Source organism: Oncorhynchus mykiss, chromosome 21, assembly GCF_013265735.2.
Source record: "Oncorhynchus mykiss isolate Arlee chromosome 21, USDA_OmykA_1.1, whole genome shotgun sequence".
Lineage (NCBI taxonomy): Eukaryota > Metazoa > Chordata > Actinopteri > Salmoniformes > Salmonidae > Oncorhynchus > Oncorhynchus mykiss.
The window spans coordinates 9,483,079-9,508,634 of NC_048585.1; the positions used below are offsets into that span (position 1 = coordinate 9,483,079).

Sequence of the window (25,556 nt, forward strand, 5' to 3'; positions counted from 1 at the left end):
TTCCTGACTGACTGGATGTATTGGTTCCTGACTTCCCTGAACAGTTGCATATCACAGGGACTATTCAATGCTATTGCAGTCCGCCACAGAATGTTTTTGTGCTGGTTGAGGGCAGTCAGGTTTGGAGTGAACCAAGGGCTATATCTGTTCTTAGTTCTGCATTTTTTGAACGGAGCTAAGATGGTGAGGAAGAAAAAAACGGTATCTCTGTTAAATTTCAAAGTCCCCATGTGGCCCTTGAGACAAAAATATGATGTAAAGGGACAACAGGAGAGAGAGAGAGAGTGTAACGGTTTTCTGTACGTGAAAGAGAGTCAGACCAAAATGCGGCGTGTAGATTGCGATCCATGTTTATTAAACTGAAGCAACACGAATCTAAATACAAACACTACAAAACAATAAACGTAACGAAAACCGAAACAGCCTAATACTGGTGCACATAAACACAGAACACGGACATCAGGACACTAAAGACAATCACCCACGAAACACTCAAAGAATATGGCTGCCTAAATATGGTTCCCAATCAGAGACAACGATAAACACCTGCCTCTGATTGAGAACCACTTCAGACAGCCATAGACTCAACTAGAACACCCCACTAAGCTACAATCCCAATACCAACACACCACATACAAAAACCCATGCCACACCCTGGCCTGACCAACTAAATGAAGATAAACACAAAATACGACCAGGGCGTGACAGAGAGAAAAATTAAATTCAAATCAACATTTATTTGTCACGTGAGCCGAGTACAACAGGTTTAGTACACCTTACACCCACCCTTTACCCCCCCATACCGACCACCCTTTACCCCCCCCCCCCTCCCCTCCATACCAACCACCCTTTCCCAGCCTGACTTTGGAACACCAGGCTACATTATTATTCACACCGGCAACAACAACCTGCGGGAGGAGCAGGAAAGAGTAGGCAGCCTGGTCAACAGAGTAGCAGAGAGGGCCTCCGAGTGGTTCCCCAAATACCACTCAAATACCCCAATTACCATCTCCACTCTGCTGCCCCGCAAAGACTTTCATCCCCGTACCATTCATAAAGTCAATGCTGACATCACCAGAGGGTGTGGCCTACTCCCGAACGTGCACGTTGCTCACCACCCAACAATCACCCCAGAGCACCTGCACGACCACTCCCACCTGAGGAAGCAGACAGTAGGGCTGTTTGCCAAGTCTCTAAAGGACGTGGTACTTGGTAGGCAAACACCCCCTATGCTGCGCTGGACAGAGGACCACCCAGAGACCCCCATCCAGACCCAGTGCACCCCACAGGCCCCACCCATCACCAGGGCATCATCACCTCCATCAGCTTAGCCAGACTGGACCGGGCCCAGCCTTCTACCCTGCAGCAGACCACCACCTCTACCAGACCAGAGAGGAAGTCCGTCTGGCCCAGACCTGGCCCTCGTCCACTCCACAGGGCCCAGCCTACTACCCTGCAGCAGACCACCACCTCTACCAGACCAGAGAGGAAGTCAGTCTGGCCCAGACCTGGCCCCCGTCCACTCCACAGGGCCCAGCCTTCTATCCTGCAGCAGACCACCACCTCTACCAGACCAGAGAGGAAGTCCGTCTGGCCCAGAACTGGCCCCCGTCCACTCCACAGGGCCCAGCCTACTACCCTGCAGCAGACCACTACCTGTACCAGACCAGAGATGAAGTCCGTCTGGCCCAGAAATGGCCCCCGTCCACTCCACAGGGACCAACGCAGCAACACAGAGGTCCTCAGAGGACGTTGGATTGAGTGAGATTAAACAGCTGTTACTGTAATTTAATTCTGAGTGATTAAAAAATGAGTGTTCGTGGCTCCAACCTAAGTGTCTGTAAACTTCCGACTTCAATATTTTTTTAAACATTATATTTATTGAGATTGTTCCCAGTAATCAACATACAGTACATAGGCTACAGAATACAGGATGAATAAGAATAGAAATATATATTTTCTTAGAAGTGGAGAACGTTATTAACCCCAAACTACAACAGTGACTGATAAATAGTGCATTTACAATAGTAGTTTTTTGTCTGTAGAGTATACAATTGAAGTCGGAAGTTTACATACACTTAGGTTGGAGTCATTAAAACTCGTTTTTCAACCACTCCACAAATTTCTTGTTCACAAACTATAGTTTTGGCAAGTCGGTTAGGACATCTACTTTTTTCCAACAATTGTTTACAGACAGATGATTTCACTTATAATTCATTGTATCACAATTCCAGTGGGTCAGAAGTTTACATACACTAAGTTGACTGTGCCTTTAAACAGTTTGGAAAATTCCCGACAATGATGTCATGGCTTTAGAAGCTTCTGATATGCTAATTGACATAATTTGAGTCAGTTGGTGCCTCTTTGCTTGACATCATGAGAAAATCAAAAGAAATCAGCCAGGACCCATACAAAAATTGTAGACCTCCATAAGTCTGGTTCATCCTTGGGACCACGCAGCCGTCATAATGCTCAGGAAGGAGACACATTCTGTCTCCTAGAGATGAACGTAATTTGGTGCAAAAAGTGCAAATCAATCCCAGAACAACAGCAAAGGACCGTGTGAAGATGCTGGAGGAAACAGAAACAAAAGTATCTATATCCACAGTAAAACTAGTCCTGTATTGACATTACCTGAAAGGCCCTCACAGCAAGGAAGAAGCCACTGCTCCAAAATCCGCCATAAAAAGCCAGACTACGGTTTGCAACTGCACATGGGGACAAAGATCGTACTTTTTGGAGAAATGTCCTCTGGTCTGATGAAACAAAAATAGGACTGTTAGGCCATATTGACCATCGTTATGTTTGGAGGGAAAAAGGGGGAGACTTGCAAGCTGAAGAACACCATCCCAACCATCCCAATCTACTGCAGAGATAGCCTGCAAAGTTCTGTCATACTTTCCAGGTCTATGCCCAAACAGTCCGAGCTTCTAATTTTAAAAAGTAATCTCTCCAGAAATGAGTCTCTCACTGTTGCTGCCGGTAATAGTTTCCCCTCAGCTCCCAGCTGTACCCTGGACACCATATGTGAATTGATTGCCCATCTATCTTCACTGTTCGTTCTGTTACGGTTTGCAAATGCACATGGGGACAAAAAAAAACCAAATTTAATTCATCAGCAGCTATCTGATCAGCTTACCGATCACTGCAGCTGTACATAGCCCATCTATAAACAGCCCATCGAACTACCTACCTCATCCCCATATTGTTTTTATTAACTTTTCTGCTCTTTTGCACAGCAGTATTTCTACTTTTACGTTATCATCTGCACATCTATCACTCTAGTGTTTATTTGCTCAATTGTAATTACTTCACTACTATGGCCTATTTATTGCTTAGCCTCCTTACTCCATTTGTATATAGATTTTTCTATTGTGTTATTGACAGTACATGTGTTTATCCCATGTGTAACTGTCTTGTTGTTTTTGTCGCACTGCTTTGCTTTAACTTGGCCAGGTTGTAAATGAGAACTTGTTCTCATCTGACCTACCTGGTTAAATAAGGTGAAAAAAACAACAAAAAAAAACAACATTCCACATGCCACAATCAACAGCCTGATCAAATGTTGGTCACACCAGATACACCAGTTGTCTGATCCACACCCCTACCTTTTTAAAAGTCATCTTTGACTAACAGATACATATCTATATTTCCAGTCATGTTGGATCCATAGATAAGGGCCTAATGAATTTATTTCCATTGACTGGTTTCCTTTTAAGAACTGTAACTCAGTGAAATCTATTTAAATTGTTGAATGTTGAGTTGATATTGTTTGTTCAGTGTAGTTATAACTACTTGTTTTTCATATTATAATCTTGTGTATATATTTCGTTTTCAAATATTTTCAATTTGAACTTGTAATCCTCAATCATTTTAAATGGATTATATAAACATGTGGTTGTATTGTGGTTTTAAATGGTCAAATCTAATCCCCTTGCGGGTCATAGAACACACCTTCCATGTCATTATTTTCCATTGAACCCATAGCCCCTCGTTGATTATCCCTTACATAACATGGATTAGATGGTACAACTTGAATTGAAGGATTTCCCCTTTTGCCTTGTCATTGGCAGGATGCTTTTACACAAGGAAGTGAATCCTCCATATTTATACCTTTTTAAAGGGGTATTATCCTTTGTTTTCGTGTTTGTTTTCATACAGTTTACAGTACATGTCTAGTTGTTAGGGGTTGTTTCTGGAAAGGAATGCCAGCTCCACTCTGACATTATGCTAATGTTTTCCTTAATGTAAATTCAGTCCAGCACGGTGTCTTGTCTGAGCTACACATCTATAGGTGGAATCCATGCAACATTCCCTATTTCTCCATCTCTCCGCTAAACCGCTGGTTTGTTACTCATACACCGCATATCGTTGTCAGAGGGGAGATGTTGTTTTTAGTTTGGCTGTGGAAAATATAACAAGTAGGGAAATAACACAAACATTCTGAGAGTGGTTCACTATTTATTTCAAGAAAAAATACACATAATCGTAATATTTTTTTAAACATTATATTTATTGATGTTTTTACCAGTAATCAACATACAGTAGATAGGCTACAGAATACAGGATGAATAAGGTAATACAAAATATTTAATTTCCTATAAATGAAGAACGTTATTATCCCCAAACTACAACAGTGACTGATATACAGTACATTTAAAATAGTACATTTATGTCAGTGTCTATATTTCACCAACACAAAATGAATGGGGCCGGACAGCTGTATATCCAATGTGACATTTTATACCTTTCCCTGAACTTAACCTGAACTTAACCTAACATTAACCCAAACCTCAGTGAAGCTATACCTGAACTAAACCTACAGTAAACTTAACCCAAACCTCAGTGAAGCTATACCTGAACTTAACCTAACATTAACCCAAACCTCAGTAACGCTATACCTGAACTTAACCCAAACCTCAGTGGAGCTATACCTGAACTTAACCTAACATTAACCCAAACCCCTGAACTTAAACTAACATTAACCATAATCTATTAAGTTTTTCTTCTGTCGGTCGAATATCCAATTCCTAGTCCTATACATTGGGACGAATTTCAGCATAGTTTTTAACGACAGAAGAGAAGCGAATTACTTTGACCTCTTTGGTTTTGGTCTTCTTGTCATCCCACTGGTACTCTGGAGACAACAGCTTGCTGGGCTTGTTGTAAAGCAGGTACCTGTTGAGGTGACTCTCCTCCTGCCAGGCAGCCTCGATGGAATTCCTTGCGTCCTCTTCAAGCTGGTTCCGACATACCTTTGTTAGTGTGTACACTTCCTCCAACAACCCCCCGAACACGGCCCCGGCATAGTAGTAATCTCCCTCATCCATGGGGATGTAGGCTGTCGAGGCTGGACGCCGTTCATATGTGAAGTGGTCACGGGTCGCCTGGTAGAACCATGGGTGAATCACAGCAACCAGCCTGCCCAGAGACTCGGCTCCCCAGCGAGCGTGGAACTTGCTGTCCACGTCCAGACAGAAGATGTAGTCGGCCTCCCTGCTGATCTGACGTTCGATGGCTGTCTGGATGATCTCCATCCTCCGGGCTGATATCTCCTGCCAGCGGTTTGAACCTGGCACCTGGATCACACTTAAATGTCTCCCCTGAGACAGGTTCACTGACGGAACATCGTCGGGACGATCTGTGAAAACGTAGTAGCGCACGTTGAAGTCGACCAGGAAGTGTTTCTCTGCTGTCTCCAGGAAATCTCGGAGAAAGAGGACGTATCTGTCAGAATTTAAAGACACAAGGGGTAACTGTCAAAATATAGGAAACATCAATATAAAGGGTACTTTGTAGAGAGTTGGGCCGCCACCTTGGGCCTCCACCAGCCACCTTGGGGCACCACCAGCCACCTTGGGGCACCACCAGCCACCTTGGTCCTCCACCAGCCTCCTTGGGGCACCACCAGCCACCTTGGGGCACCACCAGCCACCTTGGTCCACCACCAGCCACCTTGGGCCTCCACCAGCCACCTTGGGCCTCCACCAGCCACCTTGGGCCTCCACCAGCAACCTTGGGCCTCCACCAGCAACCTTGGGCCTCCACCAGCAACCTTGGTCCTCCACCAGCCACCTTGGTCCTCCACCAGCAACCTTGGGCTACCACCAGCCACCAGAACAGCTCTAATGCACCCTGGCAAAGATTCTACGAGTGTCTGAAACTCTATCGGAGGGATAATTTGGTGTTTTGTTGATAGTCGTGGAAAACTCTATCTCAGGTTTTTTCTATCTCAATTTTTGGATTGAGATCTGGTGACTGGCACATGGTTTACATGGTTTTCATGCTCATCAAACCATTTAGTGACCACTTGTGCCCTGTAAATGGAGGCATTGTTGTTCTGGGTGATTAGCCATGGTAGCAAAAAGAATGACTGAAATAATGGTCAGCCCAGCCTTTTTATACATGACAGTGAGCATGATGGGATGTTAATTGCTTAATGAACTCAGAAACCACAACCTGTGTGGAAGCACCTGCATTCAATATACTTTGTATCCCTCATTTACTAGTGTTTTCCATTCTTTTGTCAGTTACCTGTACATAACATAAGGGTTTAAGGTGCCTCGCTCAATGGCACAAAGGCAGTATCAGACACCTGCTATTCTGATGCCAGAAACACTCTGTAGAACATGGACCCAGAACTTGGACCCAGAGACACAGAGACCCAGAACATGGACCCAGAGACCCAAAACATGGACCCAGAGACACAGAGACACAGAACATGGACCCAGGGACCCAGAACATGGACCCAGAGAACCAGAACATGGACCCAGAGCTAGAATAGTTGACCTTTGTTGTACCACAATTATAGAATATTCTATTTGTTCTATTTGTTGTATGGCCATTCTCATAGGACCGTATAGGACATTCTAAACCGTTTCCGACCAGAAATTACAGTCTACCAGAAAATAAACAAAGTAGTACAATTATTCAAATCTTAGCCAAGCTGTGAATCATGACATTATGATATTGTATTACCTGCCATGTGACATGAGCTAGTTATATCCTCATACACTGAGTGTACAAAACATTAGCAACACCTTAATATTGAGTTGCACCACCGAAAGCGTGTGGCCCATGTTGACTCCAATGCTTCCCATAGCTGGTCATGTCCTCATACACTCTACTAGGTGTTGAAAGCTTTCCACAGGGATTCTGGCCCATGTTGACTCCAATGCTTCCCATAGCTGGTCATGTCCTCTTCATCTACACTGATTGAAGTGGATTTAACAAGTGACATCAATAAGGGATCATAGCTTTCACCTGGATTCACCTGGTCAGTCTGTCATGGAAAGAGCAGGTGTTCATAATGTTTTGTACACTCAGTGTAGTTTCAGTGTTTATAAAAATATTGATAGTTTAATTTCCCTTTTTGAATATTTGGGAAAGGTTGTAGGCTGCTCACTTTCCAACGGCAAACACGGTGGTTGCTATGGTGATGTTCATGGACTTGTAGATTGTGTCGACGAGGTCAGGGTCAAAGGTTCCATCCCAGACGATGGGTGCCAACCACGGGGTGACTGCCACCACATCAGTACGACTAAAGAAACAAAACAAGATCAAGCCGGACTGTGTTGTACTGATTATGATCTCAATGTTTACAGATATACAGATCAAGCTGGACTGTGTTGTACTGATTATGATCTCAATGTTTACAGATATACAGATCAAGCCGGACTGTGTTGTACTGATTATGATCTCAATGTTTACAGATATACAGATCAAGCTGGACTGTGTAGTACCTATTATGATCTCAATGTTTACAGATAGACAGATCAAGCCAGACTGTGTTGTACTGATTATGATCTCAATGTTTACAGATATACAGATCAAGCTGGACTGTGTTGTACTGATTATGATCTCAATGTTTACAGATATACAGATCAAGCTGGACTGTGTAGTACCTATTATGATCTCAATGTTTACAGATATACAGATCAAGCCAGACTGTGTTGTACTGATTATGATCTCAATGTTTACAGATAGACAGATCAAGCCGGACTGTGTTGTACTGATTATGATCTCAATGTTTACAGATAGACAGATCAAGCCGGACTGTGTTGTACTGATTATGATCTCAATGTTTACAGATATACAGATCAAGCCGGACTGTGTTGTACTGATTTTGAGCTCAATGTTTTTGCAATATAAGGTCCATGAAAAGACGTATGGTATACTAAGCTACACGCTAATGTGTAAGATAACAATGAGATTTAACTAACTAACATAACAACACTACTCACCCCGCCAAGACACTGGGCTGCTTGTACAATAGCCTGGGAGAACAAAACGTAATTCATTAGGTAATTGCATCATTGTAATGAAGAAATGCTGTTATTACACTCTCATCAAAAGTTGCTAGAGAAAAATAAGATTTTTTTTTTCATTGGTTCGTTGGATAATCCTTTATATAACTATTTTTAGAACTGCTGAGGTTTGTGGGTTTTATGCTTGTATCGCTGTATCGTAATCTACACACAATACCCTATAATGTCGAAGCAAAAAACAAGCTTTTAGAACTTCTCAAATTTATTAAAAATAAAACATTTAAATATCAAATTTACATAACCGTTCAGACCCTTTACTCAATGCTTTGTTGAACCACCTTTGGCAACGATTACAGCCTTGAGTCTTCTTGGATATGACGCACACCTGTATTTGGGTAGTTTCTCCCATTCTTCTCTGCAGATCCTCTCAAGCTCTGTCAGGTTTTTGGGTCACTACCCTGATCAAGGCCTTTCTACGCCGATTGGTCAGTTTGGCCGGGCGGCTAGCTCTACGAAGAGTCTTGGTGGTTCCAAACGTCTCCCATTTAAGAATGGTGGAGGCCACTGTGTTCTTGGGGACCTTCAATGCTGCAGAATCTTTTTGGTACCCTTCCCCAGATCTGTGTCTCGACACAATCCTGTCTCGGAGCTCTGTGGACAATTCCTTCGACCTCATGGCTTGGTTTTTGCTCTGACATGCACTGTCAACTGTGGGACCTTATGGAGACAAGTGTGTGCCTTTCCAAATCATGTCCAAACAATTGAATTTACCACACGTGGACTCCAATCAAGTTGCAGAAAACATCTCAAGGATGATCAATGGAAACAGGATGCACCTGAGCTCAATTTTCGAGTCTCATAGCAAAAGGTCTGACAAATTTTTAGTTTTAATACATTTGCAAAAAGTTCTACAAACCTATTTTTGCCTTGTCATCATGTGGTATAGTGTATAGATTGATGAGAAACATTTTTTTATTTAATCAATTTTAGAATAAGTCTGTCTTCCATTGTGTATAGATTGATGATATTAGAATAATATTAGAATAATGTAACAAAATGTGGAAAAAGTGAAGGGGTCCGAATACATCCAAATGCATTTTACATCCTGAGAAATACAATATTTTCTCATTGTGGATGTTAGCCACTTAGTCCTGTCAGTGATCAATTGATCATTTCATAATGTTATACCTGTTACCAGCATGTAAATAGATCACTTTATCCCCCAAAGTGTTGGAGGGAAAGTTGAAAAGGGCATGGGGTTGGGGGGGGTGGGATACCTTTTAGAAATGCCTTTCCAATCAAGGTGTAGTAGATCTCACTTCTTACCCTCCCCCCAACACAAAAACACAGGCCAACTACAAATGCCACCTCCATCCAGCAACTGCTAGCCCATCCCTTCTAGCACTCACGTCTGTAGCCATGAAATGCTTTGAAAGACTGGTCATGGCTCACATCAACACCATCAACTCAGACACCCTGGACCCACTCCAATTCACATTCCACCCCAACTAAACTAAGGACCCTGCGATTAAATGCCTCACTCTCCAATTTGATACTGGACTTTGATGGGTTGCCCCCAGTTGGTGTTGTTAGGCAAAAACAAATCTGCCATGCTGACCCTGAACACCGGGGCCCCTCAAGGGTGTGTGCTTAGCCCACGCCTGTACTCCAACACCATCATTAAGTTTGCTGACGACATGACAGTGGTAGGCCTGATGACTGAAGACGATGAGACAGCCTAAAGGGAGGAGACCTGGCCGTGTGGTACCAGGAGAGAGTTTGCTGCACTGAAAGTGAAGGGGCTGAATAATTTTGCACGCCCAAGTTTTCAGTTTTTGATTTGTTAAAAAAGTTTGAAATATCCAACAAATGTCGTTCCACTTCATGATTGTGTCCCACTTGTTGTTGATTCTTCACAAAAAAATACAGTTTTATATCTTTATGTTTGAAGCCTGAAATGTGCCAAAAGGTCGCAAAGTTCAATGGGGCCGAATACTTTCGCAAGGCACTGTATTTACATGCTGGAAACAGGTAGCCATGTAGCATTAGTAAGACTTGTCAATTGATCACTGACAGGACTAAGTTGCTAATGTAATCTCACTGACCACAATGAGAATAGATTGTGTTTGTGATGTATCGTTGCTCATCAGCCATCACAAACATATTCTTACAAAACTGATGTCGTCAGCATCAGGGGATATCATTATGTTCATACGTGCAATAGATCTTCAACGATCTATACAAAATCTGGTTTAATAATATAGACATTACATATGTGTAATTTGACATTGGGGTGATAGATCACGACTCCCGTGTAATGTTTGACCTGACATTACATAATCTGTTGTAAACAGACATCAATCACAGTCAAGCTCTAATTTAGTCTTAATTAACATAACGAAATCCCACAGCCACCGGAGGACACACCCCTAATTAATTACCCACGCCCCCAAATAAATTATCCACAAACCTCATGTTTACATCCATGGGTGAAACCACGTGGATTAAAAACTACATGGAGATTCCACTAATTTAAAAAAGTTAAAATGTGTTTTTGTTCGAGAAATCGTCGCGGACGTATTCAGTCAGACGCATTGCGGAGAAGAAACTGACGTCCGTGGGCGTGGTGTAGAGTTTGGCCAGTAGCATGAAGTTTGGGTAGCCAGCCAAATGGTGAATGATGGCACAGTAAAATACTGATACACACCTTTCTGGAGAGATGATGTTCTGTTCTCTGCTCCTGAATATACTGATACACACCTTTCTGGAGAGATGATGTTCTGTTCTCTGCTCCTGAATATGGACTTACTCAGACTGTGTGAATAAAAAGACAATGATTAATGATGGCTATACAGTATTTTTTATTTATTTTATTTTTCACCTTTATTTAACCAGGTAGGCTAGTTGAGAACACCTTTATTTAACCAGGTAGGCTAGTTGAGAACACCTTTATTTAACTAGGTAGGCTAGTTGAGAACACCTTTATTTAACCAGGTAGGCTAGTTGAGAACACCTTTATTTAACCAGGTAGGCTAGTTGAGAACACCTTTATTTAACCAGGTAGGCTAGTTGAGAACACCTTTATTTAACCAGGTAGGCTAGTTGAGAACACCTTTATTTAACCAGGTAGGCTAGTTGAGAACAAGTTCTCATTTACAACTGCGACCTGGCCAAGATAAAGCATAGCAGTGTGAACAGACAACAACACAGAGTTACACATGGAGTAAACAATAAACAAGTCAATAACACAGTAGGAAAAAAAGTCTATATACATTGTGTGCAAAAGGCATGAGGAGGTAGGCGAATAATTACAATTTTGCAGATTAACACTGGAGTGATAAATGATCAGATGGTCATGTACAGGTAGAGATATTGGTGTGCAAAAGAGCAGAAAAGTAAATAAATAATAACAGTTTGGGGATGAGGTAGGTAAAAATGGGTGGGCTATTTACCGATGGACTATGTACAGCTGCAGCGATCGGTTAGCTGCTCAGATAGCAGATGTTTGAAGTTTGTGGGAGATAAAAGTCTCCAACTTCAACGATTTTTTGCAATTCGTTCCAGTCACAGGCAGCAGAGAACTGGAAGGAAAGGAGGCCAAATGGGGTGTTGGCTTTAGGGATGATCAGTGAGATGCACCTGCTGGAGCGCGTGCTACGGGTGGGTGTTGCCATCGTGACCAGTGAACTGAGATAAGGCAGAGCTTTACCTAGCACGGACTTGTAGATGACCTGGAGTCAGTGGGTCTGGCGACGAATATGTAGCGAGGGCCAGCCGACTAGAGCATACAGGTGGTATAAGGTGCTTTAGTAACAAAACGGATGGCACTGTGATAAACTGCATCCAGTTTGCTGAATAGAGTATTGGAAGCTATTTTGTAGATGACATCGCCGAAGTCGAGGATTGGTAGGATAGTCAGTTTTACTAGGGTAAGTTTGGCGGCGTGAGTGAAGGAGGCTTTGTTGCGAAATAGAAAGCCGATTCTAGATTTGATTTTAGATTGGAGATGTTTGATATGAGTCTGGAAGGAGAGTTTACAGTCTAGCCAGACACCTAGGTACTTATAGATGTCCACATATTCTAGGTCGGAACCATCCAGGGTGGTGATGCTAGTCAGGCGTGCTGGTGCAGGCAGCAAACGGTTGAAAAGCATGCATTTGGTTTTAGTAGCGTTTAAGAGCAGTTGGAGGCCACGGAAGGAGTGTTGTATGGCATTGAAGCTCGTTTGGAGGTAAGTTAGCACAGTGTCCAAGGAAGGGCCAGAAGTATACAGAATGGTGTCGTCTGCGTAGAGGTGGATCAGGGAATCGGCCGCAGCAAGAGCAACATCATTGATATATACAGAGAAAAGAGTCGGCCCGAGAATTGAACCCTGTGGCACCCCCATAGAGACTGCCAGAGGACCGGACCACATGCCCTCCAATTTGACACACTAAACTCTGTCTGCAAAGTAGTTGGTGAACCAGGCAAGGCAGTCATTAGAAAAACCGAGGATACTGAGTCTGCCGATAAGAATATGGTGATTGACAGAGTCGAAAGCCTTGGCCAGGTCGATGAAGACGGCTGCACAGTATTGTCTTTTATCGATGGCGGTTATGATATCGTTTAGTACCTTGAGCGTGGCTGAGGTGCACCCGTGACCGGCTCGGAAACCAGATACATAATACACATACTGAATCTATTGTAACTATTATCTATGCCAACAACCACCTGGTTATTCAACCCTTCAACCCTGCATATTAGAGGCTGCTGCCCCATAGACATAGACATGGAATCACTGGCCACTTTAATAATGTTTACATACTGTTTTAGTCATCTCATATGTGTATACTTTATTTTATATGTATACACTGTATTCTATTCTACTGTATTTTAGTCAATGCCACTCTGACAATGCTAATCATAATACCCATATATTTCTTAATTCCATTATTTTACTTTTAGAATGAGGCTGTAATTAAATAAAAATGTGTCCAAGGACAAGGGGCCTTAATACTTCCTGAATACACTGTACATGTAGCCTTAGAAATAAGATTCCGTAAATCAGTAACTTGCTAACATCAGATAACGTTCTTTATATTAGCCATTTATGAGACTCACGTAGATCACTCCTTTAATGATCCCGCAGTAGCAATACAGGGATATAATATCTACAGAAGAGACAGGAATGCTTATGGGGGAGGTGTTGCTTTATCTATTTAGAGCCATTTCCCTGTAATGTTTAGAGAATATCTCATGTCCAGTGTTATTGAAGAGGTTGCAGGTTTACCTGCCTCATCTAAAGCCTTTTAGGGATATTTCTATAGGTCACCAAGTGCTAACATTCAGTATTTAGACAATGTGTGTGAAATGCTCGATAGTATCATCTACACTGATTGAAGTGGATGTAGCAAGTGACATCAATAAGGGATCATAGCTTTCACCTGGATTCACCTGTCAGTCTATGTTATGGATGGAAAGACATGGTGTCCTTAATGTTTTGTACACTCAGTGTGTAAACGCAACGCAAATGTAACGCAAATGTAAAGTGTCGGTCCCGTGTTTCATGAGCTGAAAAAAAAATACAGGAAATGATCCAAAAAGCTTTACATCCCTGTTGGTGATCATTTCTCATTTGCCAAGATACTCCATTCACCTGATAGGTGTGGCATATCAAGAAGCTGATTAAACAACGTGATCATTGCACAGGTGCACCTTCTGCTGGGGACAATAAAAGGCCATAGACATGCTGACTGCAGGAATGTCAACCAGAGCTGATGCCAGAAAATGTTAATTTCTCTACCGTAAGCCGCCTCAAACGGCATTTTAGAGAATCTTACGTCCAATTGGCTCCAGTCTTGGTGTGAGCCGAATTAGGAGGAACTGGTACTCACTGAGCAAGCGGTGTGACTTCCTTAACAGCAATGATGAACCAATACCACAATATGACTTGTTCATATCCTTATTGGTGCCCACCACTAGTAACTGTGTACAGTACATCTCTGTTATGTTATCTCTGTAAATGATCTAACGGGTAACATTAAGGAAATAGGAAAGAGCGTTTAGAAGTACCAAGTATCATGACTTGTTGGAAGGATTTCAAAGTTCATATCAACTAACCTGGTGTTCCTCTGGTCCTTATCAACCGGGATATCTCTGTTGGAAGAGTCAAACCAAACCCTGTGAATATGAATCAATCAGAAAATCCATATCACATTATAGCATCATTAGGGTGTAATAAATTAACAGAAACTTGATCTTACCCATTGAGCCTTTCATTGAAGAAGCTGTAGTGAACATACCTTTCGGAAGAGAGGAGAAAATCAATTCAAGTCTGTCATGAAAACATTTAAAGGCCTTATAAAATGTGCTGCTCACGCTGCTTTTCTTCTACATCAGATTTGCAGCTTGTCTTTGAAGCCTAATTTATACGCTACACAATTAGGCCTACGCAACGCAATAATGCAATGAGCTACTGAAAATGGGGATGCAGCTTAGTTGAGTCGAGTTACAAATTATGAGCTGCACAAGTTTACATTATCCTTACATTATCCTTAAATTACCTTGGATGTGGTGTGGGCAAAGCCTCATGCATGCTACATGCGTGTGTGCATCTATTAACCTGAAGTGCAAACCATAGTGTATAGTGTATATAGTATATATATACATATATACATATACATATATATATATATAGTAGTATATGAATGTCAGCAAGATATTCAAACTATACAGGAGCTTTTCAATTAAACCAGATTGCACACCTGAATAATGCAATGATTTAAAAAAAAAGTGTGAAGAATTTTTTATTTTTAAAAAGGGTTTAATCGTTAGCTATTACAACAACAATGATGTGTTATTATTGCATGGGCATGTGGCCTCGGAGAGACATTGTGTTCATTTAAAACCAGGTGAGTAATATGTGGGGTTGGCAGGGTAGCCTAGTGGTTAGAGTGTAGAGGCGGCAGGGTAGCCTAGTGGTTAGAGTGTAGAGGTAGCCTAGTGGTTAGAGTGTAGAGGCGGCAGGGTAGCCTAGTGGTTAGAGTGTAGAGGCGGCACGGTAGCCTAGTGGTTAGAGTGTAGAGGCGGCACGGTAGCTTAGTGGTTAGAGTGTAGAGGCGGCAGGGTAGCCTAGTGGTTAGAGTGTAGAGGAGGCAGGGTAGCCTAGTGGTTAGAGTGTAGAGGAGGCAGGGTAGCCTAGTGGTTAGAGTGTAGAGGCAGCAGGTAGCCTAGTGGTTAGAGTGTAGAGGCAGCAGGTAGCCTAGTGGTTAGAGTGTAGAGGTAGCCTAGTGGTTAGAGCGTTGGACTAGTAACCGAAAGGGCATGTGGCCTCAGAGAGACAATGTGTTCATTTAAAACCAGCTGAAAAATAGGGATGGGTTGTAGATATTAGAAGAATCATGAACGTAATAGGAAAGCTTAGGTGCTGGCATGGCCTGTAGAACGTCCAAACCACGCACAGAACGTCCGGTCAGAACAAGGATGAGGTGGATGTCCAGGTTAAGGGGGGTTTAATGATACACTCTCTATCCAACACCAGTCTTAGTCGAACTTGATGATAGACTCACACATCTAACACCACTCTGAGTTGAACTTGATGATAGACTCACACATCTAACACCACTCTGAGTTGAACTTGATGATAGACTCACACATCTAACACCACTCTGAGTTGAACTTGATGATAGACTCACACATCTAACACCACTCTGAGTTGAACTTGATGATAGACTCACACATCTAACACCACTCTGAGTTGAACTTGATGATAGACTCACACATCTAACACCACTCTGAGTTGAACTTGATGATAGACTCACACATCTAACACCACTCTGAGTTGAACTTGATGATAGACTCACACATCTAACACCACTCTGAGTTGAACTTGATGATAGACTCACACATCTAACACCACTCTGAGTTGAACTTGATGATAGACTCACACATCTAACACCACTCTGAGTTGAACTTGATGATAGACTCACACATCTAACACCACTCTGAGTTGAACTTGATGATAGACTCACACATCTAACACCACTCTGAGTTGAACTTGATGATAGACTCACACATCTAACACCACTCTGAGTTGAACTTGATGATAGACTCACACATCTAACACCACTCTGAGTTGAACTTGATGATAGACTCACACATCTAACACCACTCTGAGTTGAACTTGATGATAGACTCACACATCTAACACCACTCTGAGTTGAACTTGATGATAGACTCACACATCTAACACCACTCTGAGTTGAACTTGATGATAGACTCACACATCTAACACCACTCTGAGTTGAACTTGATGATAGACTCACACATCTAACACCACTCTGAGTTGAACTTGATGATAGACTCACACATCTAACACCACTCTGAGTTGAACTTGATGATAGACTCACACATCTAACACCACTCTGAGTTGAACTTGATGATAGACTCACACATCTAACACCAGTTGAACTTGTGATAATTGTGGTTCTATGGAAAGAATGGAAAGAAATGTAAGTCAGCCTGTTGTTGTGATTCTGGGTGGTCACATAGCTCGCAATGACAAGAAACTGCCATGTGGGGATGCCATGTCTTGACGTTTTTGGACTGATTTCATGTCAATGCTAATATGGCTACAATTTGCTAGCTAACCAACAACTGTAACGATGTATATGAGAGAGGAAGAGTGATCATTGTGCTAATGTATATTTGTTTTCAATAAACATTGGAGACAAAATATAGCTTACATGTTGTCAACAATCTAAGCCAGCGGTTTCTAAACCACGGGTCACAACCCCATATGAAAATGGGGTCAACGGAAGATTTAACCAAAACCCTGGTTGAATTATTATTTATTTTTATTATGTCGTCCTTGTCTCTCAAAATCATTGTAATGTGGTTAACCTCAAGAATCGGAATGAAATGTATTAAAATCTAATAGTTAAAATTCAAATACAGAGTGACCTTAGATCGTGGCAAATTTCCGCACTTGACCGTTGCTCTTGAATCAGTGCCGCGCTATGAAACCATTCACTTTTGCAGAGACTTTGATATTACCCGCCGCAGTTGAAAATGGTGAAAAGCAATGTGTAGAAAGGAACAGAAACTACAAACATCAATACCTTTGTCAGATAACACTGTGAAACTAAGAATTGATGGTATAGCTAGCAATCAAGAGGAAACTCTGACTGAACGACTCAAAACTACCCACCTTATGCTCTCCAAATGGACGTTAGCTGTGGTGTCCGAGATGCCCCTGCATTGTCTATTGTTCTCTACATGTCGGGGCATGCTATTCACGAGGACATATTGTTCTGTCTCACGATTCCCGAGCATGAAACTGCACAGGGGATGTTCAGTGTGCTGCGCGGCTATATTGATGACAAACTGATTCCATGGGATCGAATGGTGGGCTTTTGCACAGATGGGGCTCCGTCTATAACGGGATTGGGGCAGGCCTCTAAACTCCAGTTATGAATGTGTCTGCCTCTGCCATATGGACTCGTTGTATGAGACATGGTTATAACATCTACAGAAAAGACAGAAATGCCAATGGGGGCAGTGTTGCATATTATATTCAGAAACACATTCCTGTAAAGATTAGAGAGAATCTCATGTTAAATACTGTAATATGGCTACAGGTTCATCTGCCTCACCTAATGCCCATTGTGGTGGGAAGCTGCTATAGACAGTCAGTATCTGGATAATGTTAAATACTGTTGAAGTAATATGGCTACAGGTTCATCTGCCTCACCTAAAGCCCATTGTGGTGGGAAGCTGCTATAGACAGTCAGAATCTGGATAATGTTAAATACTGTTGTAGTAATATGGCTACAGGTTCATCTGCCTCACCTAAAGCCCATTGTGGTGGGAAGCTGCTATAGACAGTCAGTATCTGGATAATGTTAAATAGGAAAACATGAGTGAAATGCTTGATAATGTACGATAATCAACTGAGATGTATAATTTCTGGGTGACTTCAATACTGACTGGCTTTCATAAAGCTGCCCACTCAAGAAAACATTTAAAAAGTTAAATCAATGCCTGCAACCTGGTTCAGGTAATCAGTCAACCTACCAGGGTAGTTACAAACAGCACAGGAATTAAATAATTAACATGTACTGATCACATTTATACTAATGCTGCAGAAATTTGATTTAAAGCAGTATCCACATCCATAGGATGTAGTGATACCAATATAAACTCAGAAAAAAAAATGTCCCTTTTTCAGGACACTGTCTTTCAAAGATAATTCATAAAAATCCAAAAGACTTCACAGATCTTCATTGTAGGGTTTAAACACTGTTTCCCATGCTTATTCAATGAACCATAAACATTTAACGAACATGCACTTGTGGAACGGTAGTTAAGACACTAACAGCTTACAGACGGTAGACAATTAAGGTCACAGTTATGAAAACTTAGGACACTAAAAGGCCTTTCTACTGACTGAAAAACAGAGCAAAAAACAGGCAAAAAGTGCTCTTCATCAACGAGACATGGTTTTGTCTCACCAGGGGTGATGGTCGGATTCACATTTATCGTAGAAGGACTGAACGTTACACCAAGGTCTGTACTCTGGAGCGGGATCAATTTGGAGGTGGAGTATCCATCATGGTCTGGGGGCGCTGTGTCACAGCGTCATCGGACTGAGCTTGTTGTCTTTGCAGGCAATCTCCCCGCTGTGCATTATAGGGAAGACATCCTCCTCCCTCATGTGGTACCCTTCCTGCAGGCTCATCCTGACATGACCCTCCAAGCATGACAATGCCACCAGCCATACTGCTCGTTCTGTGTGTGAATTCCTGCAAGACAGGAATGGCAGTGTTCTGCCATGGCCAGCGAAGAGCCCGGATCTCAATCCCATTGAGCACGTCTGGGACCTGTTGGATCGGAAGGTGAGGGCTAGGGCCATTCCCCCCCAGAAATGCCTGGGAACTAGCAGGTGCCTTGTTGGAAGAACTTACAAGAACTTACGAATATGGTCCATGAGGAGGAGATGCACTGCAGTACTTAAGAAAATGATTGTAAAACAGTTAAATCCCCTTGGATTGATGAGGAATTAAAAAATTGTGTGGATGAGGCATGAGGGTATGGCAATAAGTCTGGCTGCACAACCGATTGGCAAACGTACTGCAAACTGAGAAAGCATGTGACTAAACTAAACAAAAATAACAAATTATACTATGAAATAAAAAATTAAATGTTTCAACAGCGTGTGTATCTGCAAATATTTCTACAATTTGAACTATTTTAGTATTATGGCAAAGCATCCTAAAGAGCTTTTCATTATGCCCAACAGTGTGTAGTTGGTTAGACATACATCTGGTAATATGAATGAAGCGTGTGCCATTTCGTGCAAACGTTTGATTTTGATAATGCTCTATGTAGTTCTGATTGCAGTGCTTCATTTTGCAGGATATATGAGGTATTTTACAGTTTGGGTGTGTGGTTTTGTGAATTGTGTTAAGTATTTTGATAAAACCAGCCTAGTTTGCAAAATTGTGTTTTAGCAATTGGGGAAAACTGTAAATCATTTCCACAGCCTGTGCCTGTATTTAGTTTTCATGCTAGTGAGGGCCGAGAATCCACTCTCACATATATAATAATATCTTGAAGAGAAATACATGACGTAGAGACAGAGGACTAAAAGTAAATAGAGTACTAATGATCAATGGAAAAAGTGTTTTTTCTGTAATAGGGGATGAATTATTATTTAATTGTATCTTTATTTAACTTGGCAAGTCAGTTAAGAACTAATTATTTACAATGACGGCCTAGGAACAGTGGGGTTAACTGCCTTGTTCAGGGACAGAACTACAGTTTTTTTCCCCTTGTTTTCCTCTGGGATTCAATCTAGCAACCTTTCGGATACTAGCCCAACGATCTAACGACTAGGCTACCTGCGTCCTAAAAGACACGGGAGGAATTTGTCTATATATTTAGTCTGAAATAGAATACGTGTTATTTGGCTATTGGTCCAGTTTCATTGCAAGCAATTCTAATTGGTCAACCACAGGCTATGGATGGGTTATAAAACGACATGTTGTCCCTTTGTTCTGTGGAAAGAACCACAGGAGAGAGTCTCAGGAGAGAATCACTGGGGAGCATCACTGAGGACAGGGGAGAATGACCATCTACTGCCAAGCATGATGTGTCCTATTTGAATAAACGTATTTCTCCCCCCGTGATTTGGGGTCTGTTGTTAAAGAATGACATCAACTGCTAACATTTGGTGCCGTAACCCGGATGAATTAATCTCAAAAACAACAAGAAAAACGTATTGATCCAGAGTACCCCAGCGGTATGCGTACAAAAAATGGATTCACGTTTTTTTTTAAAGAAAAGATCAAATGCATTTTTAAGAAAACATTTGTCACATTTTCAAACAGTCCATTTATATTTTCTAACGGGGCTATACATTTGGGTGAGTTTTTTTTCTCACCTGAGTAACCTCGTTTCACTGCCAAAAATAATATTATTATACCATCTAGTGTTCAAATACAGCCAAATAAATAGTAGTCAATAAGTTAATAATAATAGTTAATAATAGTCAAATAATTGACATGCGATCACATTCATTGTTACTCTCTATAATTAATATGTAGCCAAATTAGTATGTAGCTAAACGTAGTTGCTGTTCATTCCATTGGTTTGAAAATGGATAAATAGTAAAAAGAAAAGTCCATAGAGACACATACCAGCTCTACTTGTAATACTGCTACTACCAACAGTACTACAACCTACACCTGTCGATGACACAAGTTGTTCTGCTTCCACAAGCACATCCAATGCTAGCATCAGTAATTCTACATTTTGTTGTTAGCCCAGCTAGCATGTTAGCATGGACACTGACAGTTGTGAATCTGACGCAGCCGAAGAGCTCCCGCCTCTTTACTCAGGAAAGCACCGAACAACAGACCTGGATGTTGGCCCATCGAAGAGGCGCAAATATGATGACAACTACATTGATTTGGGGTTCACTTATATTGGGACTAGTGCCTTTCCTCAGCCACAGTGTGTTATATGTGCAAAAGTACTATCTCACAACTCGATGAAACCTTCACTCTAGCTCAGACATTTAGAAACAAAACATGCCAATTTGAAAAATAAGCCACAGGAGTTTTTGGAGCGAGAATTATGATGACTTTCGAGTAGTAAGACATGTATAAAAGCAACAGATACCATTAATAAGAAGGGTCTAGAAGAGTCTGATATGGTGAGCTACCCAGTGGCTTGGACAGGCAAACCCCATGCTATTGTGGAGGACTGCCTTGGACAGGCAAGCCCCATACTATTGTGGAGGAGTGGCTAGGACAGGCAAACCCCATGCTATTGTGGAGGACTGCCTTGGACAGGCAAGCCCCATACTATTGTGGAGGAGTGGCTAGGACAGGCAAACCCCATACTATTGTGGAGGACTGGCTAGGACAGGCAAGCCCCATACTATTGTGGAGGAGTGGCTAGGACAGACAAGCCCCATACTATTGTGGAGGACTTAATTATTCCTGCTGCCGTAGGTATGGATGGAACAATGCTGGGGGAAAAGGCCCAAAAAAACTATACAGACAATGCCTTCATCAATCAACACTGTTTCACAACGCATCAGTGACATGGCAGGAGACGTTTTGAAACAATTACTGCTTTGCATACAAGCCAGTGAATTATATGCTTTACAGCTGGATGAGTCAACAGACACCTGGCACAGCTTCTGGTATATGTCCGTTATGTTTATGGGGTTAAAAACCTTTTGCGACTAGCAATCCCGGATCCGGGAGCGTAATCATCGCCTCAAACGAATTAGCATAACGCAGCGGACATGAATACCCCTAGAAACTTTTCCTATTCATGAAAATCGCAAATGAAATATATTGAAACACAAGCTTAGCCTTTTGTTAATCACACTGTCATCTCAGATTTTCAAAATATGCTTTACAGCCAACGCTAGACAAGCATTTCTGTAAATTTATCATGGCATAATGCTATGCTAGGCTCTGCTGGCAGCAGGCAACATTTTCACGAAAATAAGAATAGCAATCAAATGAAATAATTTACCTTTGAAGAACTTCGGATGTTTTCACTCAGGAGACTCCCAGTTAGATAGCAAATGTTCCTTTTTTCCAAAAATATTATTTTTGTAGGCGAAATAGCTCCCGTTTGTTCATCATGCTTGGCTGAGAAATCGACCGGAAAATGCTACCACTACAACGCCAAACGTTTTTCCAAATTAGCTCCATAATATCGACAGAAACACGGCAAACGTTGTTTAGGATCCATCCTCAAGGTGTTTTTAACATATATATTCGATAATATATCCGTAGAGGCAATTGGTTTCTCATAAGAAGCGATTGGAAAAATGGCTACCTCAGTATTTTACACAAGATTTTCTGCGGGAGACACCATGTGATCACTTGCTAAATATGGTCCCTTACGGCTATTCTTCAATGGAAATGCGTAAAAAGACGTCACAATGCTGTAGACACCATGGGGAATACGTAGAAAACGTAAGCACATTCGTAGATCATTCACAGCCATGTAAGGAGTCATTGGCATGAGGCGGTTTCAAAAAATGCGGCACTTCCTGATTGGATTTTTATCTGGGTTTCGCCTGTAACATCAATTCTGTTGCACTCTCAGACAATATCTTTGCAGTTTTGGAAACGTCAGAGTGTTTTCTATCCAAAGCTGTCAATTAAATGCATAGTCGAGCATCTTTTCGTGAAAAAATATCTTGTTTAAAACGGCTACGTTTTTCATCCAAAACTAGGCTACATTGATGCATTGCTTATCCACGTTAGGCCAAATATTAGACATCTGACTAGGCTACATTGATGCATTGCATTTCCACATTAGGCAAAATATTAGAGATCTGACTAGTCTACATTGTGCAAAGAATCTCAGTGTTTCCCAAACTCAAACTTCTTATTTGTTTTCACAACGCTGTGTTTTGAATTCCATTCTCAAGTTCATCAAACGTTCCAATTATAAGCGCATTTGCACTTCCTTACGATTTGAATAGAACAGGGCTGCTCATTCATTCACAGTGGTTACTCACGGCAGGCAAATTATAGGATTTCAAGTCCTTCCAAGCGAGCTGTCCTTGCGCTCCGAATGCAGTGACAAATAGAACAATATCCAGCGTGTGTCCGAACCCGGAGCTTTCCCTTCCGATAGTAATCCTTCACCGAGTCTTTTGACTTAATTGTGGTGGCTTCCTTACCAATTGACCATAGCCATTGCCCAAGCCTGAAGCGGGGTTGTTTCGGATGCAAAACAGTCCACATTCCAAGTTCCCAAACGTCCAAAACATTCAATGAGATCTGGTTCAACAAAAAGGTTCATTCTTCTTCTATCTAACAAACAATTATTAAACTGAAAGCAGATTACTTGACGTGAAAAATGCAATAACATAACCTTTTTGTATGTATGTCTGTGTGTATGGTCAAAAGACTATACCTCAGCCTCGTCTAGCTAGGCCTCCCTTCCCCGAAGGCCCTACCTCCTGGAGAGGATCTGATCTCAACTTGGATGTCGGCCCACCACCTCAAGCTCAACCTCGGCAAGACGGAGCAGCTCTTCCTCCCAGGGAAGGCCCCGCACCCTCAAAGACCTCTCTCCATCATGGTTGACAACTCCACAGTGTCACCCTCCCAATTGCAGCGACATGAACTGAAGAATTTCTAAAAAACTATAATGTCAGAGCTCAAAAGACAGGGAAAAGCACCTGCAATTTGTGACTGTGGTTGAACAGGTGAATAACATTATCGCAGACTTTGACTGACGCGTTCAAGACTCCTGGAACCTCTGGCAACATTTGTGTTCTTTCCGTTAGGTGTGGAAGTTGATGAAATTGCAAAAAAAATGTCATAATTGTTTCATTAGGAAACATCAGCCGTCGAGAGTGAAAATTTTACACTGCAAAGCGACTTCCAAATCAAATCGAGGGCATCAACACTTTTGGAACCTTATCGTGGAGGAGAAATATCCAAACATCAGAAAAATTGCCATGTACTTGACAGCATATTTTGGATCTAACTAGCTTTGTGAGTCAGCACTTTCATACATGAAGATCATCAAGTCAAAATAGCAGTCCACTCTAACAGATGATCACCTGGACACCAGCTTGAGGCTAGCGATCACTAGCTACAACCCAGACCATGCTAAGCTAGCGGACAGCATGCAGTGTAAACCATACAATCAACAAGGTGACATTTTATTTAATATTGGCGGGGGGAGGAGGGGGGGGGTAAACCGCATTAGGAAGAGTGTGGAAGAAGTAGATCCTATGTAACTAAAGTCTGGGCACCCCTGCTCTACAACACCAGTAGAGTACGACCCTCACACTGGAAGCGGCACTGGTCCTAATCCAGGCACTTGTCATCTCCTACCTGAACTACTGTAACTCGCTGTTGGCTGGGCTCTCCGCTTGTGTCATCAAACCCCTGCAACTTATCCAGAAAACTGTAGCCTGCCTGGTTTTAAACCATCCTAAATCCTCCCATGTCACCCTGCTCCTCCACACACTACACTGAAGCTCTATCTGACGGTGAATGCACTAACTGTACGTTTACTGAGCGTCTGCTAAATGAGCGACATGTCGAATGTAAAAATGTGCACCAAAGCTAAAATGTGCACCTTTAGTGTACATGGGATATGCCAGTGACATTACTATTTGCAATTATCTTTCGGTGACGCTACAAGTACACCGAATGTGTATAGAGAACACTCGAATACAATCTGACAAGTACAGTTTAAGGTGGGTAGATAAGGTGGGTATTACAAACACTTTTAGGTGGGTCAGCGTACTTTACTCAGTACACTGGGTTGACATGAAATAGTACTATTACATCACTTTAATTCAACTTCAATTTATTTAGTACAGATTTAGTTATTCCAAAATAACACCATTTACATACACACATAGCACGTGCATAGTAATTATATAAAATATAGAAACATACGTACCCCAGAAGCAAAACAATTCCAACAATGAGAAGGAGAACAAACTGCTTTGCATTTGAACTGAAATGCATTATTCCTCCAATAGTGTCAGCAAATGTTTAGTCAATCCTACACCAGAAGCAATTTCCAATCAAATGAAGATCTCTCCAATGAAACTAGTGGATCTCTTCAGCAAGCCTAGTCAAATGAGGGGGAGGAGCCTCGGCCCTTTGAACTGTACCTCCATGGACACACATCACCACGGTAACCCACACCCAAACCAGAAGTAACCTGAAAATACAGTCCTTTACCAAACAACCCTAACCCGTTGTACATGTAGTGTCCATCCAAATAAGAAAGTGGAGTCAAATA

General features: G+C 41.9%; 1 protein-coding gene across 5 annotated transcripts; it reads right to left on the minus strand.

The window, feature by feature from the left end:
• Positions 1 to 4,502: 4,502 nt before the first annotated feature.
• LOC110507938 (globoside alpha-1,3-N-acetylgalactosaminyltransferase 1) lies at positions 4,503 to 25,382 on the minus strand. 5 transcript variants are annotated; one of them, XR_005038494.1, is made up of 8 exons: positions 25,209 to 25,382; positions 14,510 to 14,548; positions 14,367 to 14,426; positions 11,028 to 11,081; positions 8,244 to 8,276; positions 7,406 to 7,540; positions 4,919 to 5,727; positions 4,503 to 4,885 (listed from the first exon to the last, which is right to left on the minus strand). XR_005038494.1 is itself a non-coding variant. In XM_036956801.1 (7 exons), the coding sequence occupies exons 1-7, from the start codon at positions 25,274 to 25,276 to the stop codon at positions 5,037 to 5,039; spliced, it is 1,080 nt and encodes a 359-aa protein (XP_036812696.1). In that variant the 5' UTR covers positions 25,277 to 25,382; the 3' UTR covers positions 4,505 to 5,036. The 5 variants fall into 5 exon arrangements, 4 of the variants coding, with proteins under 4 accessions (XP_036812696.1, XP_036812697.1, XP_036812699.1 ...); XM_036956801.1 differs by having other exon boundaries at positions 4,505 to 5,727; XM_036956802.1 differs by having other exon boundaries at positions 4,505 to 5,727; positions 14,367 to 14,402; positions 25,209 to 25,381.
• Positions 25,383 to 25,556: the final 174 nt, after the last annotated feature.